General features: G+C 35.0%; 1 protein-coding gene across 6 annotated transcripts in view; it reads left to right on the top strand.

The window, feature by feature from the left end:
* Window positions 1-15,190, top strand: part of NEDD4 (NEDD4 E3 ubiquitin protein ligase) — a 151,967-nt gene that overhangs the window by 94,740 nt on the left and 42,037 nt on the right. For all 6 annotated transcript variants that reach the window (XM_036843381.1, XM_036843382.1, XM_036843378.1 and 3 more), the window contains 6 exons: window positions 1,854-1,904; window positions 3,364-3,425; window positions 5,942-6,044; window positions 10,748-10,914; window positions 12,825-12,942; window positions 13,034-13,201. In XM_036843381.1, coding sequence (XP_036699276.1) covers window positions 1,854-1,904; window positions 3,364-3,425; window positions 5,942-6,044; window positions 10,748-10,914; window positions 12,825-12,942; window positions 13,034-13,201 — 669 coding nt within the window. The remainder of the gene's footprint in view (window positions 1-1,853; window positions 1,905-3,363; window positions 3,426-5,941; window positions 6,045-10,747; window positions 10,915-12,824; window positions 12,943-13,033; window positions 13,202-15,190) is intronic.

Consider the following 15,190-nt stretch of genomic DNA (forward strand, 5'->3'; position numbering starts at 1 on the left):
TAAGTCATGAGGACATAATTACAGCCTGGTGACTACAGCTAATAATACTGTATAACATACTTGAAAGTTGCTGAGAGAGTAAACCTTAAAAGTTCTCATCACAGGAAACAAAAATTCTGTAACCATGTAAGGTGCCCAATGTTAACTAGTTTTATTATGGTGATTATTTTGCAGTATATACAAATATTGAATCATTATGTTGTACATCTGAAACTAATGTAATGTTGTATGTCAGTTATACCTCAACCAAAAAAAATTTAAGTATGTGGGTGGATGCATGCTGGAAAAAAATCTCAGAGAAGTTACTTAACAGTTAACTCTAGTGCCCTCCGGGAACTATGATTGCAGGGTCAAGGTTTTCATAAGCTTACTTTAAATTGATAAAGATTATGGGTGACAGATATTTACTGTCTGTTATGTGTATAGGGTTTTTTTTAACAATTAAAAAAGCTTAAGAATAAAAGAATGAATAAATAAAAGTGTTAATATTTCCTCTAAAAATATGTCACTTAGTTTTGATAATTGTGCTATGGTTATGTAAGATGTTAACATTTGGGGAAGCTGGTGATTTTATTCTTTAAATATTTTTCTCTCTTCTCTCTCTCTCTCTCTCTCCTTCTCTTTTCTCTTCCTTCCCCTCCTATCTTTCTGGAACTTCACTTACACATATATTATACTGCTTGATATTTTGCCACAAGTCCTCTTTATTTTTCATATTATATAAATTCTTTTGATATATATTCAGGTTCACAGAACTTTTCTCTAGTTATTTTCAATCATATGTTAAGTGGATCCACTGATCTTTAATTCACATATTCTATTTTTCAGTTCTATATATATTTCAAAATATACATTTAATTCCCTTTTATAGTTTCCATTTCACTGCTGAGATTCCCCATCCATTCATTTATTATGACCTTATTTTCCATTTTATGTCCTCGAACATCTTTATAATAGCTACTTTCATTTTCCTGTCTGCTAATTCCAAGATCTGGCTTATCTTGTGGTCAGTTTCTATTAATAACCTTTTCTCTTGCTACTGGGTCACATTTTTCTATTTCTTTGCATGTTTAGTAATTTTTAATGTATATTGGACATTATGTGTGACACATGATGGATACAATGAGTTTTGTTATCTTTCACTAAAGAGTGTTGATTTTTGTTCTAGCAGGTTATTAACTTAGCTGAACTCTAAATGCTAGCTCCCCTTAGGTGAACATCAACTGTGAAATCTATGCTGAGTCCTTTCAGCCTTCTAGCTGTTGCCTTTCACATATGCAGTTCAGGGATCAGCTAGGAATTTGGGTAGAGTTTATACGTAGATTTGAAGGGACTCTTGTGGCATCTTCCTTTCAGGGGTTGTCCCCCTCACTTTCCAGTTAGACTGTTGACTTCAAAGTAAGTCTTTGGACTCCTCAAATGAGTAAGATTTCAGATTTCTCTTTGAGTTCCAATCATTCCACCATATGAACTGTGGAGTACTACCAGGTGAAAAGCCATATGAACAGGAATCCTACCTAGCACAGTTCATTCTTTCAAGGATTGACTCCCTTCCAATTTCTGCTTGCTTTTGGTCACTCTGTGGTGCTTTCAAATAGTTGTTTTGATATATTTTCAGAGTATATAGTTATTATCTTCAGAAGGATCAATCTAATATACTCTATTCTGCCATGACCAGAAGTTGTAGCATATTACCTTTTATTTTCCATTGATTTTTTCATTGATATTTCATAGGGTTAAACAAACAAAAAAAAACTTTGATGTATTTTTGTGAATGATGACAATAGCTCATCAAAGTTTTCCAAAAAGATCAAGCATATTACTAATGTCATTTTTTCTTCTTTCTTTTGTAGACAAGAGATGATTTCCTAGGTCAAGTGGATGTTCCTCTTTATCCATTACCGGTTAGTATAGATGTCCATGATTTTACTTTTTATGTTTATTCTTTTTATTTTAATAAATACTTACAGATACACAATATAGTAAATGTAAATATTTGATTTGTAAAGTGTATACTGCTATTATTTCTTGAGCATATTATTTTCTGAAAACTCATCTCAGTTTTCCATTTTATTTTCAAAATTCTCTTACATGAACCCCAGTAAGAAATAGAGAGCCACTGAAGTTGGTTGATATCATGAAAGCATTGTTTGAGGAAGATCAGTTTGGAAATATTCTACTGAATAACTAGACTGGGGAGAGCTTAGTCTCACAAAAAGAAACTAAGATCAATTACAACAATATGGGCATGAAAGTGAACCTGGACCAAGCATATAGCAACAGAAGAAAACAGACAGATGCAGGAAACATTTCATAACATAACATTACTGGATCAGGTTTTTAACATGGAGCTCCAGTTGAAAAAAATAAAATTAAGCAAAAAGTAAAGATAATACAAGTTGAACTTGCGAGATAAGGGTGGTATCTCAAGTAGAAAACATAGGAGGAAAGCCATTTTTTTTTTTTGAGATATGATAAATTTATTTTTGGCCATATTGCATATGAGTAGTAAACAAGAAAAATGAAAGCTTAAAGTGGGCAGCTGACAGAGATATAAAAATAAGTTGTGTAGGGAAAAGGGTCTGGAAGGATTGAGAGCTATCATTGTTAAGGTAACCGCAGAATCTCTGAGAAGAATGGGCTGTCCAAACGAGAGGGATGAGAGCATTGAAGGCTAAAACATTGAACGTTCATCAGTGTGGGTCTGTCAGAGGAGAAAGAGAAGACAGACCAGGAGAAATCGGAAAAGAACGAAGTAAAGTGATGTCATGAGAATTTAAGAGTTTCAAGACTGAATGGGTAGTTAACAATGCAAAGTGCAGCAGAGAAGTAAAGGAGAATAAAAACAAAGGGCTGCTGAACTTGATAAGAAAGAGAAGTAATACTTCTTTATCAGTCTTTTCAGATGTTTGTTGTCTCTCTGTAGTCTTTAGACATTGCAAGCTTTTGATAATGAATTTAATCCAGTCTTATTTTCCAAGCTGCTTACTTTTTTGTTCTCCTAGAACTGTCTCTATGATCTAACCACGCCAGCCTGCTGACATTGTACATATTCCATATTTCTTTGGGGCGCAAGCATACTAACCATTCTCTACTGTTTTTCCACTTTTACCCTCCCTTTGTCTTCACGACACACCTGCTCAGCTAGTTTTATACTGAGTTGTGATGCCAGGTGCAATTCCTGCAGTGCAGGAAAGTGAAAGTGCTGTCAAATTACCAACTGTTACCGTTTAATAAGCTGAAGCTACTTTTTTCTCACCTCTAACTTCAATTATGCCTTAGGTCATAGTTAATGAATATTCTTGAAAAGTATATATTTTTGGTGTTATAGATGTATCTTGAAAACCCACTGTTTTATTCTAGACAGAAAATCCAAGAATGGAGAGACCATATACATTTAAGGATTTTGTTCTTCACCCAAGAAGGTCAGTAAATATAAAATAATAACATATGAAATTTTTTTTTAATCTCTTTATACCTTACAGTAGCCTCTTTAGAAATTCAGTTTCAACCTTTGTAAATAAGCTACATATAAATATCAGTTTTTAAAAGCTTTATTGCTGTTTCTGATTAAAAAGTAATATATGCACAGTGCAAAAATTCTGAAAATACAGAAAAGTGATCATACCCCTTTGGGAAAGACTTGTCTCCCTTATATTTATCATACTATGAGAATGAAATTTGTCATTAGTTTATATGTATTTTATATCTTACAGTATATGTAATTTTGTCATACTGTGCTTTAAAAAATCACAAACATCAATTCCTGTAAAAAAAACATCCAGGGAATTCCCTGGTGGTCCAGTGGTTGGGACTCAGCACTTTCACTGCCATGGCCCTGGTTCAGTCCCTGGTCCATGAAGTAAGATCTTGCAAACTGCATAGCACAGCCAAAAAAAAAAATCTAACTTGATAAACACAAAACCATTTTCAGGGATATATAACTACATTTAGCATACTTTCATTTAAAAAAAGATATTTCAGAAAACTCAAATATTTAGAGAAAATAACATGAGCAAAGACTATAATTTACAACCCAATAGCCTGTTCATAATTCCATTTTCCTAAACTGAATTACTTGATTTTTGTCAAAATTTTTAAGTTTAAGCTGTAAATAAAACTCCTTTTGATCTTCTGGACCACAGAATCAAGTAAAATCTGGTGAAGATGTGTATGTGACTTTACTGTCAGAAAGGGCAGAGTAAAGCAGAGGAAGGAAATCTGTGAAAACAACACTATATGTTTTGTTTTTAAAACTAGAAAATGCAATTGAAAAATATAGTATGGGAACTTAGTAAAATTTTTGATAAAAATATTTTATATTTTTAATCAAAATTTTTAAGTATTCATTATAATATAAATTATTAAAATAAGGGGGACAGTGCTTTCTGACTGTGTTCATATTTACTGTCTATAAGAGAAACCACATATTTAATTTCTCTAGAAGTCTTGCAATATAAGTCTCTTTTCTTCCTTTAATTTTGGACTGATTGTGACATCTGTATATCAAGAATAACTAAATATTTCTTTCTTCTCTTATTTGGTTGCTCTAGTAACCTGCTTTTCAATTTGTCAAATGCTTTCCAGTATCTTTATCTTCAAAACACTTACATCTTCTGTCTGCACTGGGTATTATTGCAAGTGCAGAAAGAGCTTTATCCAACTACATTCTTAGATTTTTTTGAGCATCACTAAGCCCAAACCCACAGGCATATTATCTAGTTGGAAAAATATAATAAAACCTATCACTGTGGAGAAACTCTCCTATAAAATATTATCTGAGTAAGTTTTCTGTATCCATCTTTTATAACAAGTCAGAGTGTTCACACCTCCTTAACTATGGAGACATGAGTCACGTTAGTGGCCTGGGAAATAAGCATCAGGGGTTTTATTGACCACTCAGGGAAGGTACACTTTCCAAATCCATGAGCACTGTGTAGAGAAGAACAACTAAAAAGCTTAAGGGAGGCATTGGGAGTGGGGTGGGGTAGGGGAGTATCTCTTGAAGACAGGATAAAAGATTAGGACTTTTATGTCATATTACATAACTGAAATCTACTAAAAGAAAATACCCAAAAAACCTATACAGAAAGCTAGGACAAGCAAGGATTTCTTAAGTAAACAGGATGCTAGATTTGGTGGGGGCAATAGACAGAGTTAGGTCTTCAGTTAGAAGCTTAAGAAAGACAGATTTTAAAATCCTTAAATGTTACTACACTGGGCAGCAGCCCTTAACTCAGGCAACTCATTATTCAAAGAGGTGATACAAGATACAATATGAAAACAGATGAGGTAAATTAACGTATGACAGATTCAAACAGCTGTCAAAGACACTAGGTTTCAGGCAGTTATCCATCCTTGCTCTCCACTTTTCTGTCATCTTATACAACATGGCTAGATTATTATCCCTAAAGCACATCTCTGAGGGTGGCTTTCCCTATTCCCAAAATTCTATGCAAAATAAAATCTAATAAAAGTTCTCTTATTTCACATGGATCTCATCAGCTGGACCATTCCCACTCCCTTTATGTATCCTGTAATTCAGCCAGTCTCAGCTACTGCCATTTCCTTAACTGCACCCCAGGTTTCCCATCTATTTCCTTGTTTTTGCTCTCTTCTCTACTCATATGCCTTTCCCTTCACTGCCACAGATCAAAATCCTCCCCAGTCTTCTAGCCCCAACTCAAATGCCAACTTCTCTTTCAAATTCTCTCTGATCTTTCACTTAAACTTCCATAGTTCCTTATTTAGCTCATAACAATTATTTATTTATGGATGTTCCTTTTTCTCCACCATCTATTCCTTTTCCTAAATATCTTCTGCACTGGAACTTGTCTTTGAATCTCCTCTAGTAGCTAGTAGATGTTCAGTAAACTCTTATTAAATGAGTGCTTTTCTTCTTAGTATTAAATTTTGTGAATTATTATTTTCTTTTCTACAGTCAGAAATCAAGAGTTAAAGGTTATCTGAGATTAAAAATGACTTACTTACCTAAAACCAGTGGCTCAGAAGAAGATAACACAGAACAGGCTGAGGAATTAGAGGTGAGATTTTATAAATATTTGGTTAAACTAAAAAGAAAATATCTAATTTCTTATTTTACTATACTCTGAAGAAAAAATAACTATTCAAATAAAGTTAATGTGTGAAATAAAAATTACTTCCCTGGACATTTGTTTATTTTACCCAAGAATTTGTTAAACATTTCTTTCCGCTAAGGATATTTCTGTAGAATGAATGGCCATTACTGATGGCATTCTTAAGGGTTAGGGAATAGAGATTGTAATGTTTATAAATGAAAGCGTTTGTTGTAATTAAGTCATTAACTGTTTCTAGTTTTTCAGAGTTTTCTAAAACGATGTCATGTCCCCCCTCCATTAAAGTAAGAACACAATTTAGTATTTGTAAGTTAAGTATGTGGAATATTTGAGAAGGCTCTACTAATTAGGAACTCTTTTATGAAATATAATTCCTGTTACTTTTCCTATCGTGCTTGGGGTGGGAGTGGGCGGGAGGGCTCACAGAAAAGGAGGAGACTAAGAGAGAGAGAGGGAGAGAATATAAGTGATCTAATAAAAAGCCACATTTATGGGGGGCCAGAAGAATTTAACCATCTTCACGGATGACAGGATAAGAGGAAGTCCAGTCAAGGATTTGGGCAGAACCACCTGCCTTTGGGGTGTGTGAAGAAGAGGCAGAGAGTATGTACTTGGAATAGAATTAGACAGGGATTTGGAGCCTGGAATCTTAGTTGCAAGCTCTGCTGCTTGTGAGCTGAGTGACCATGTGAGTCTCTGACCTTCTCTGGACCTCAGGTTCTTCCTTTACAGAGTGACAGGGTTGTACCAGATGACCTCTGAGGTTTCTTCCAGCACAAAAATTCATGATCTGAAAAGGGAACAATAACATTTGCCCCTTGAGGTTCCCACTGAAGGAAGCTTATCATCAAAAGATAGCACCTTAGTCTACCACATTGACTGAAAGCACCCAGTGTGCTGGCATCAGTCTGCTCTGGAGGGTTTTGTATGTGTGGCTTCCTCAACAGTCATGCCTCTTTGATCAAGGTCTGCTGAAGTCTCCAGAAGAACTGTAAGGCTGAGGGACCCTTCCCCAGTGCTGGGCTCTGCATCACACACCCAAACGTCTTGAGAAAGAAAGTTCGAGAACAAGTAGTGCTTTTGCAGCAAAGCCTTCTGGGAATTTTTTATATGCACTAATGAGACTTTACTTTGTAGGGGAATTCATAATAACAGAAAGAAAGAACTTTTTTTCTTTAAATCATAGACTGTAGTTAGCCCTTACTCTGGCAATCAAAGAACTTGGTATCCTCTCTTAAGTCTAATTCCCTTATTTGATTACCTTTTTTTTCGTTTTAGTTTTTCTCTGATTTGTCATATAACAGTCTTTTTTTTTTTAATTTAGAAATTTATTGAGTAGAATTTTCTGTACCTGGCATTTTGGTGCACAGGGAAACCTGAATAATGGAATTCTGTTTGAAATGAAGGATGTCTGCTGTAAAGAAAGAAAATTCTTTATTTAGTAACTTAAAAAAATTTTAACAGCATTTCATTATTTGGTAACCTGCTCCAAGTTTTGCCCACAGACACGTATCACAGGTACCTTATTCACAGTTCAGTTTCTGTGGGTAGAGCTGCTTCGCTTCATTTTGTGGTCTCATGTCTCAATGTTTGAATTCCCTCAGAATGCACCTTATAATTTCAGTAGATGTAAGCATGTAGGAGTTTATTTATGAAAGGCCCTAGGAATTCAAACACACGAATCTGTGCTTATTTATCTTGTGTAGCTAATGACCAGAGAAGTCTTGTCTTTGACATTTAGTTTGTGACTGAATATATAAAATCCTACCATTTAAAGAAAACAATTGTAATTTTCAGAAGAGGCTCACTCTTAGGCAGTGTATGCCCTAGTACGATAAAGTGTGGCTATAATAGATAATTGTGTAATATTTGATTTTTGCACCCCTTGTAACTTTAGGTTTAGTTGTATGTATTTTACACAATTACCGTATAATATAATGTTTGTTGTACCTCTAAATGCTTTCTTTCTGGACTTTGACTCCATTAAATTGTGGGCAGTTGCATATTAGCTTTGAGGTTAGTAATAAAGTAACATACATTGATACTTAGAAAATTATTTTGTGAAGAATATTAGCTGATACATGTTTAATAGGGAGGCATTCTCTACAGAAAATGAAAACTCATTCTTTCTAAACAATGTTCAAATGTGTAACTGTACTTCCTCCTGGAACTGAAACAGGTTTTTTAAAAATAGGCCCTTACTTAGTTTTTTGCCCCTTCACAAGTTTACTTGGGTAACATAAATTCAATAAGTAGAACTTTAAGAGAGAAATCTTTAAGAAGATTTTAAAGAAATATCTTTGGTACCATTTTCCAAGCTTTGAATATTTTTATAATCCTTCACAGCAGAAGTGAGGACCCTTTTATTAATAAATTTTATTAATCTGCAGAAAAATAATCAGTGAGCATATTTTTTTAATTAGTCTTTTTTTTCAAGAGAGTGAAATATAAAAGTTCAACTCTAACACTTTTGAAATTGAGACCAGAGAAGTAAAATGTGATTTAATATGTACAAGACAAATTTTTAGATATATAGATCCTATATCATGATCATTTAAAGGAAAGGAAAGGAGAGAGAGAAGGAAGGTAAACATAGATGGAGAGAAAAAGTAAGGGGTTAGAGGGAAGGGAGAGAGAATGGAGTCTGGGCAATAAAAAGAAAGAAAAGAAATTAACGAGATATCAGTTCCCATAGAAGAAGATATAAAGAAGAAAATAGGCTAAGAAAGAAAAGGAGTCTGTTTTACTTCCCATCCAGATTCCTTTTCCCAGAATAATTCTGTCTGTCTTCCTCTCTCCTACCCCTCACCTTCCTTTCTGCCTCAATCTCTAACCTTCACACTGGAGCTAGCCAGAGGAGACCAACCTTGCTGCAGAAACCCCTATCCTTTTCTCCCAGAAAACATTTCTTTTCTTCCCAGCTGTTCTCCTTGACCCTTCCTCTTCAGAACCCACCTTCCAACATAGAAGAATTCTCTTCCATCTTCTAAGCCGTCAACTGGCTGGCACACAACAGTCCTCCAGTGCTAGATCCCCAATGTCTAGAACAAAGGGCTCTCTATATATTAAGGAAATGATTTTTTTACTTATTATTATGGTACCAAATATGTTCCCCAGCTTGCCTGTTTTTTTTTAACTTCAATTTAGTAGTTTTTGCCATGTACAAATTTGGGGGGTTGTAATCAAATCACTCAATTTCTTTTATGCCTTCCGGGTTTGATGTCATACTTAATGGCTCCTCCACTCTTAGAATATATTTTTTTAATATCCCCAGGTTTGCTCTAATACATTTCGGTTTTACTTTTTAACATTTTAAATATTGCTCAATCTGTAACATTCTGGTTATAAGGTATGAGGTAGAAACCCAGATAATTCTTTCCTTTTTTTCTAAGTAATTTGCCTATCTTCCCAGAAATTTGAAATGTCTTTATCATATACTAAATTCCTATAAATTTGATTCTCTTTCTGAGTTTTCCAATTCTATTCATTATTGTGGTTTGTGGTATGTTTTATCTGATAAAGTTAATCTTCACTCTTCTTTTTTGGAACTGTGCTGATTATTCTTGCTTGTTTTTATTTCTATTTGAACTTGAAAATTGCCTTGTCTTGTTATTTTCAAAAAAAATCCATAATGTAGTTCTATTGGAATCTTGGCAACTTTATAAATTAACTTGGGGAGAATTGACACCTTTGTGAGATTAAATCTTCCTAGCCAAGATCACATTATGTCTCTTCATTCATTCGGGTCTTCTTTTGTGTCCCTTTAGGAGAATTTTTAAGTTTTCATCACTAGTGTATTTATGCTTCCTAACCATATTGATGTTTAGCAGAACCTTTTACTGACTGCCTTTTCTTTTATGAGGTTTCTTGTATAAAAGCATGTCACTAACCCTCGCTATCCTTTTCAAATAATTCCTTACTCTATAACTACCCTAGCTAAGGGTTTTTGTATGTTTGCCCCTTGCTAGTCTCAGAGGAAATTTCCAATGCCTTCCTAGCATATAAATAAAACAAAACAAAACTTTCATTCTTTGACTGTATTATGACCTGACCAAAATGCCTTTCCACGGTCCAGAGGAGAAAGAGAAAAGTCAGACCAGAGAATCATCATGTCTTTTCCATCACTCAATTATTTCTAAATCATTTGCCCTTCCCTATCATGCCTCTACATATTTGATCTTCATCCAGTGATTTTTTTTTTTCAGGTTTCAGAGAGTTGTTTATTTCCACCATAAACAAGGTGCTTTCTCTGTGGGAGAGACAATGCCCAATAAGACATGATCCCTGCTTATAAGTTAGAGAATAGAGTAAGGTTAAACTATGCTTTTCAATTTCTAAGTGCCTTCCAGTGCTGTTTGTTTATTTGAAAGTTTTCTGTGTCCTTTTTCTCCTATTAGACATGTTTTAAATTTTTTCAAAAAAAATTTTTTTCAAGCAAAATTTAAATGTTATCATTTTGCAGAAAAAAAAAATCTTCATTATCATAAGATATTCCTATTATGGTCTTAAAAGTTGACAATGTGCTAATTCTGTCTTTGCATAGTTTCTGGAACTGGGTATGCTAAATCTCTTTTAAAACTTCCTCTAGCATAATTTATAAGGTTAAAAAAATTAACCACACACTTAATTGTTACCATTCTGTTTTTCAGCCTGGCTGGGTGGTTTTGGACCAACCAGATGCTGCTTGCCATTTGCAGCAGCAACAAGAACCTTCCCCTCTACCTCCAGGATGGGAAGAGAGGCAGGATATTCTTGGAAGGACCTACTATGTAAACCATGAATCCAGAAGAACACAGTGGAAAAGACCAACCCTTCAGTATGTGATGACTTTCATGTTTGTAATCTGAATACTTTTGGACCACTAGTTTTCATTTTGAAGTCATGGCTCAAATGGCTCAAATGGATTCGTAATAGTATGGGGATCCAAAAACTGCAAGAATGCTAGGATTTTTATGGCCCAGGGCTTTAAAAATGCTGTCATGGATGCTTCTTTTTTAAAATGATTTGATAGTATTAAAAAGTATTTGAGTCACAAATACCACCCTTCTAATTGCTTCTTTATTTTAATAAATTGTCAGTTATTTCTGTTTTTAATTATAGCCACAAAAGAAATGTTTTTCTCTTGAGACTAATTTAGAAAATCTTGGAGATTTTTTTGTAGTTTGTTACTAAAATATAATGAGATGTTAATTTCTACAGTACAGTATTTTTAAAGTGTAAATTATTTATAAAATTGAAAGGACTCAATTAATAAGGTCTTTTGTTAAACACCCATTTGCCAATCTGGTCAATGTATACATAATTTCCAGTGTACCCAAATCAAGGACAGAATGGCCTTTGAGGTATTCTGATTTATGTTTCCTCAGTGACATTTTTCTTTTATTATCATCAGACTGAACGTTTGTAAATACACATTTATAAATTCTTCCATTATTCATGTTTATTATCAAATATCCTTCCACTTATCCTTCCTTATAACCTTTTGAAGTCTTTCTTTAGTTGTCTACTTTTTGACACAGACATAAAATTTTTCTTATTTGTCCCTTAATGTTCTAATTTTTGGCTTTGGTATTTTGTATCTGATATAGTCCAAGCACTTTCGTAGATATTTTCCCTTTTCAGATCCTTCCAAAGCAAATTAATGATCCAAGTTCTTCGTGTCACAGAGGCATTGATCTCTGTAGAATGGCGTACAGATCGCAAGACTGAAAGCACGATAAATTTCTGCAACATCCTCCTGTTGTATACCTCAGTATTATGGCAAGCCTGACTTGAGCAGAATCACATTTTTTTCACTGTGGTTGGTGTTGTTTTCAGCCAGCAAAAATCAACTATTTAGGAGGAAAAAAGTGTGAGGCTTTCCCTTAGGACCACTATGTTTTCTCCAGCAACAGTGCAGTAAGAACTGGTCTTCTGACTATCCTGGTCTTATCTGGCATTAAATAAATTAACAATAATTTTGTTATTAAATATCTATACAAAATTCTAGATCTTATGGTCTGGCTATGTTAAACACAACTAGCTAGAACAGTATAACTAAGAAATGACTGGGGAGTGGGTGTTCAGTCTGATTAACCGTACCTTTCCTAGATTCAGACACGCCTTTACTACTGTCCTTTTTCAGAAGAGGTCCATTACTGTATATGATCAAAAGCAGATAGATACCATTTAATCTGTACTCTATCAATTTTTTAATTATAGTGTCCTTACACTGTCTTTCCTTCTGCCCTCTGTGTTCCTACACGGGAAGCTTTACTCTTGGCTTAAGATCAGTTCTGGAAAATGTTACTGTCTGATTCATGAAGATGTATATGTAACTCTTAAAGCTTCTGTTTTATGAACTTTCTGGAGCTACTTTAGATTTTACTCTTGTAAGAACATGGTGAAATAATAATATAATGAAATTATTTATGAAACTCTCAGGTATTCATTCATTCAGCAAATACTTTTTGAGTGCCCATACATGGGAGACATTATCCTAGGCAAAGTTAGGAACGAAAATATTAGGCACATTACACATTTTCACAAAAACTTTAACTCCATAAGGTACTCTTGCAGGTACCGTTGTGCCTAGGACTTAATCTATGCATCTTGAAGCAGCCTTTGGCCCAGAACAATAAATTCTGATCTAATATAGGTTTTTTTTTTTTTAATGAAAACAGAATTTTTGACTATCACTTTAACTCTCTTCAGACGTGGGTGATGGCTTTTACATTTCTAATACAGGGACAGCCTAACAGATGCTGAGAATGGTAACATTCAGCTGCAAGCCCAGCGTGCATTCACTACCAGGCGGCAGATATCTGAGGAAACAGAAAGTGCTGACAGCCGAGAGTCTTCCGAGGTAGAAATCATTTTCTTGTTCTTGTGGATAGACATATGTTACAGCAGTAGATTGAGGTATGTGTGGCTTAAGCTTATTCTGTTCATTTTAGAACTGGGAAGTTATAAGAGAAGATGAAGCCACCACGTACAGCCATCAGGCCTTCCCCTCATCTCCACCATCAAATAACTTGGATGTCCAGACTCATCTTGCAGAAGAATTGAATGCCAGACTCACTGTTTATGGAAATTCAGCCACTGGCCAGCCAGTATCCAGCTCAGTAAGATGGTCTTAGATTTTGTTGGAGCTTCAGGATTTTGTATTATATGTTATTCCATTCAGTGTCTAAAGACTGAATGTTATCTTTTTTCCTCCAGTTTTATTGAGATATGGTTGATATAACACATTGTATTAGTTTAAGATGTACACCATAATGATTTCATATATATGTTGCAAAATTATAACCACAATAAGTTTAGTTACTATCCAACCCTTCACAGGCTTTTTTTTTTTTTCTTGTGATGAGAAAAAAATTGTCTTAAGTTACACGTAATAATGTGTTAGGGACTTTGGTACTTTACAGCACGGCCGTTTTCAAATATCCCCACTAATAATAGTATGACGCAGAGTCATGGAAAATCCAAATGGTCATTGGAGTCTAAATGTCCATTACATAAATCAGTGCCCTCCAGCCAAAGGCTGCCAGGAACACACCTGTAATTGAACAAGTTGGGTTTATTACTCATTTCAGCAAGGGGAAAACACACCACGAGTGTCTCAGTAGCAGTATGTTAGGAAAGACTTAAAGGATTTGGGCTCATGTTAATCAGTTTTGAGGAGGGTTTAAGGAAGCAGGACTTTGCTCTGCATTGGATGCTGTCAGGAAACAGAGATTATTCTGTGATTGGGTATCTCAAATCTTATCTGTAGCGAGACTAAAGCTATATTTAGCAAAAAAGCAGCAGTCACTTATATCTGCCAGGATAGGGAGATAATTGGTATTTTGTGGCTTGGACAGTGTTCACATTTTGCTGTGTTTAGGCATGATTACAAAGTAGTGTTGATTTTGTCTTGATGCTGATGAGTGCCAGGGTGGGTCCTGGGTGTTAAGGGTTACTTTTCTCCTTCTCAGTTATACCACACATGTCACCAACACACATGTGAATAAGAGCTGATGTACTTTGACTAAACAAGAAGATAGATGACCTTCTCACTCCAGCAACTGCTTGAAAAATTGCTGTCTGTGGGGTCCAGAAGCAAGTATTCCAACATACACTGCCCTGATGAGGTCCTTGTGGCTAGCTCTCTAATCTTATCAAGGGAGACCTTTCAGTGGAAGACAAAGAGGCATCTGAGGATGCTGTGGTCATTTCCAGTTGGAATTCCTTGCTTTTCATTCAGTTAGTAAATATGGAGGGCTGACTGCATGCAGGTTATATGCTGGTTAAAGTATCTTCAGAATACAGCCCACCTATCTGTTTAAGTATTGCCTATGGCTGCTTTCACACTAGATCGACATGGTTGAGTAGTTGTAGCAGAGACCGTTTGGCCCACAAAAAAATATTTCCTATCTGGACCTTAACAGAAAAAGTTTGCCGACTTCTGTTTTAGCACCTTCCTTAAGAAGCTTCAATGTAGACTGTTCTATGTAAACGCCTGTGTGAATATCCAAGAGCAGGTCTGCCTGCCTGCTCCCTTCCCCTCCTTTCTTCCATCCGTCTATTCTGTCTTCCATTCATTTCATTTTATTTTTTTGTCAGAGGAGTGGGAAAGGTCAAAGACTTAAAGGATAAGCTATGTTGATTTGCTGGTGATAAATCACGTAAGATCCTATTCCCTTTCTTCCTGTTATTATTATTTTTTTAAATTATAAAACAGGGAGATCAGCTCGGTGCTTTGTGACCACCTAGAGGGGTGGGATAGGGAGGGTGGGAGGGAGATGCAAGAGGGAGGAGATATGGGGATATATGTATATGTATAGCTGATTCATTTTGTTATAAAGCAGAAACTAACACACCATTGTAAAGCAATTATACTCCAATAAAGATGGTAAAAAAAAAAAAAGTAAAAGGTGGCACCCATACAATGAAATACTATGCAGCCATTGAAAAGAATGAAGCGTCTTTGAACGTATATGTTGTATGGAACAATCCCTAAGAGATATTGCTCAGTGGAAAACACCAAGGTACCGAACAGTGTGTTTGGTACGTTACCATTTATAAAATTATTTAAATGACAGAGAATAAGTATGTGTATCATATTTCTTGAA

The sequence above is a fragment of the Balaenoptera musculus genome, chromosome 2, assembly GCF_009873245.2.
Source record: "Balaenoptera musculus isolate JJ_BM4_2016_0621 chromosome 2, mBalMus1.pri.v3, whole genome shotgun sequence".
In the NCBI taxonomy this organism is placed as follows: domain Eukaryota; kingdom Metazoa; phylum Chordata; class Mammalia; order Artiodactyla; family Balaenopteridae; genus Balaenoptera; species Balaenoptera musculus.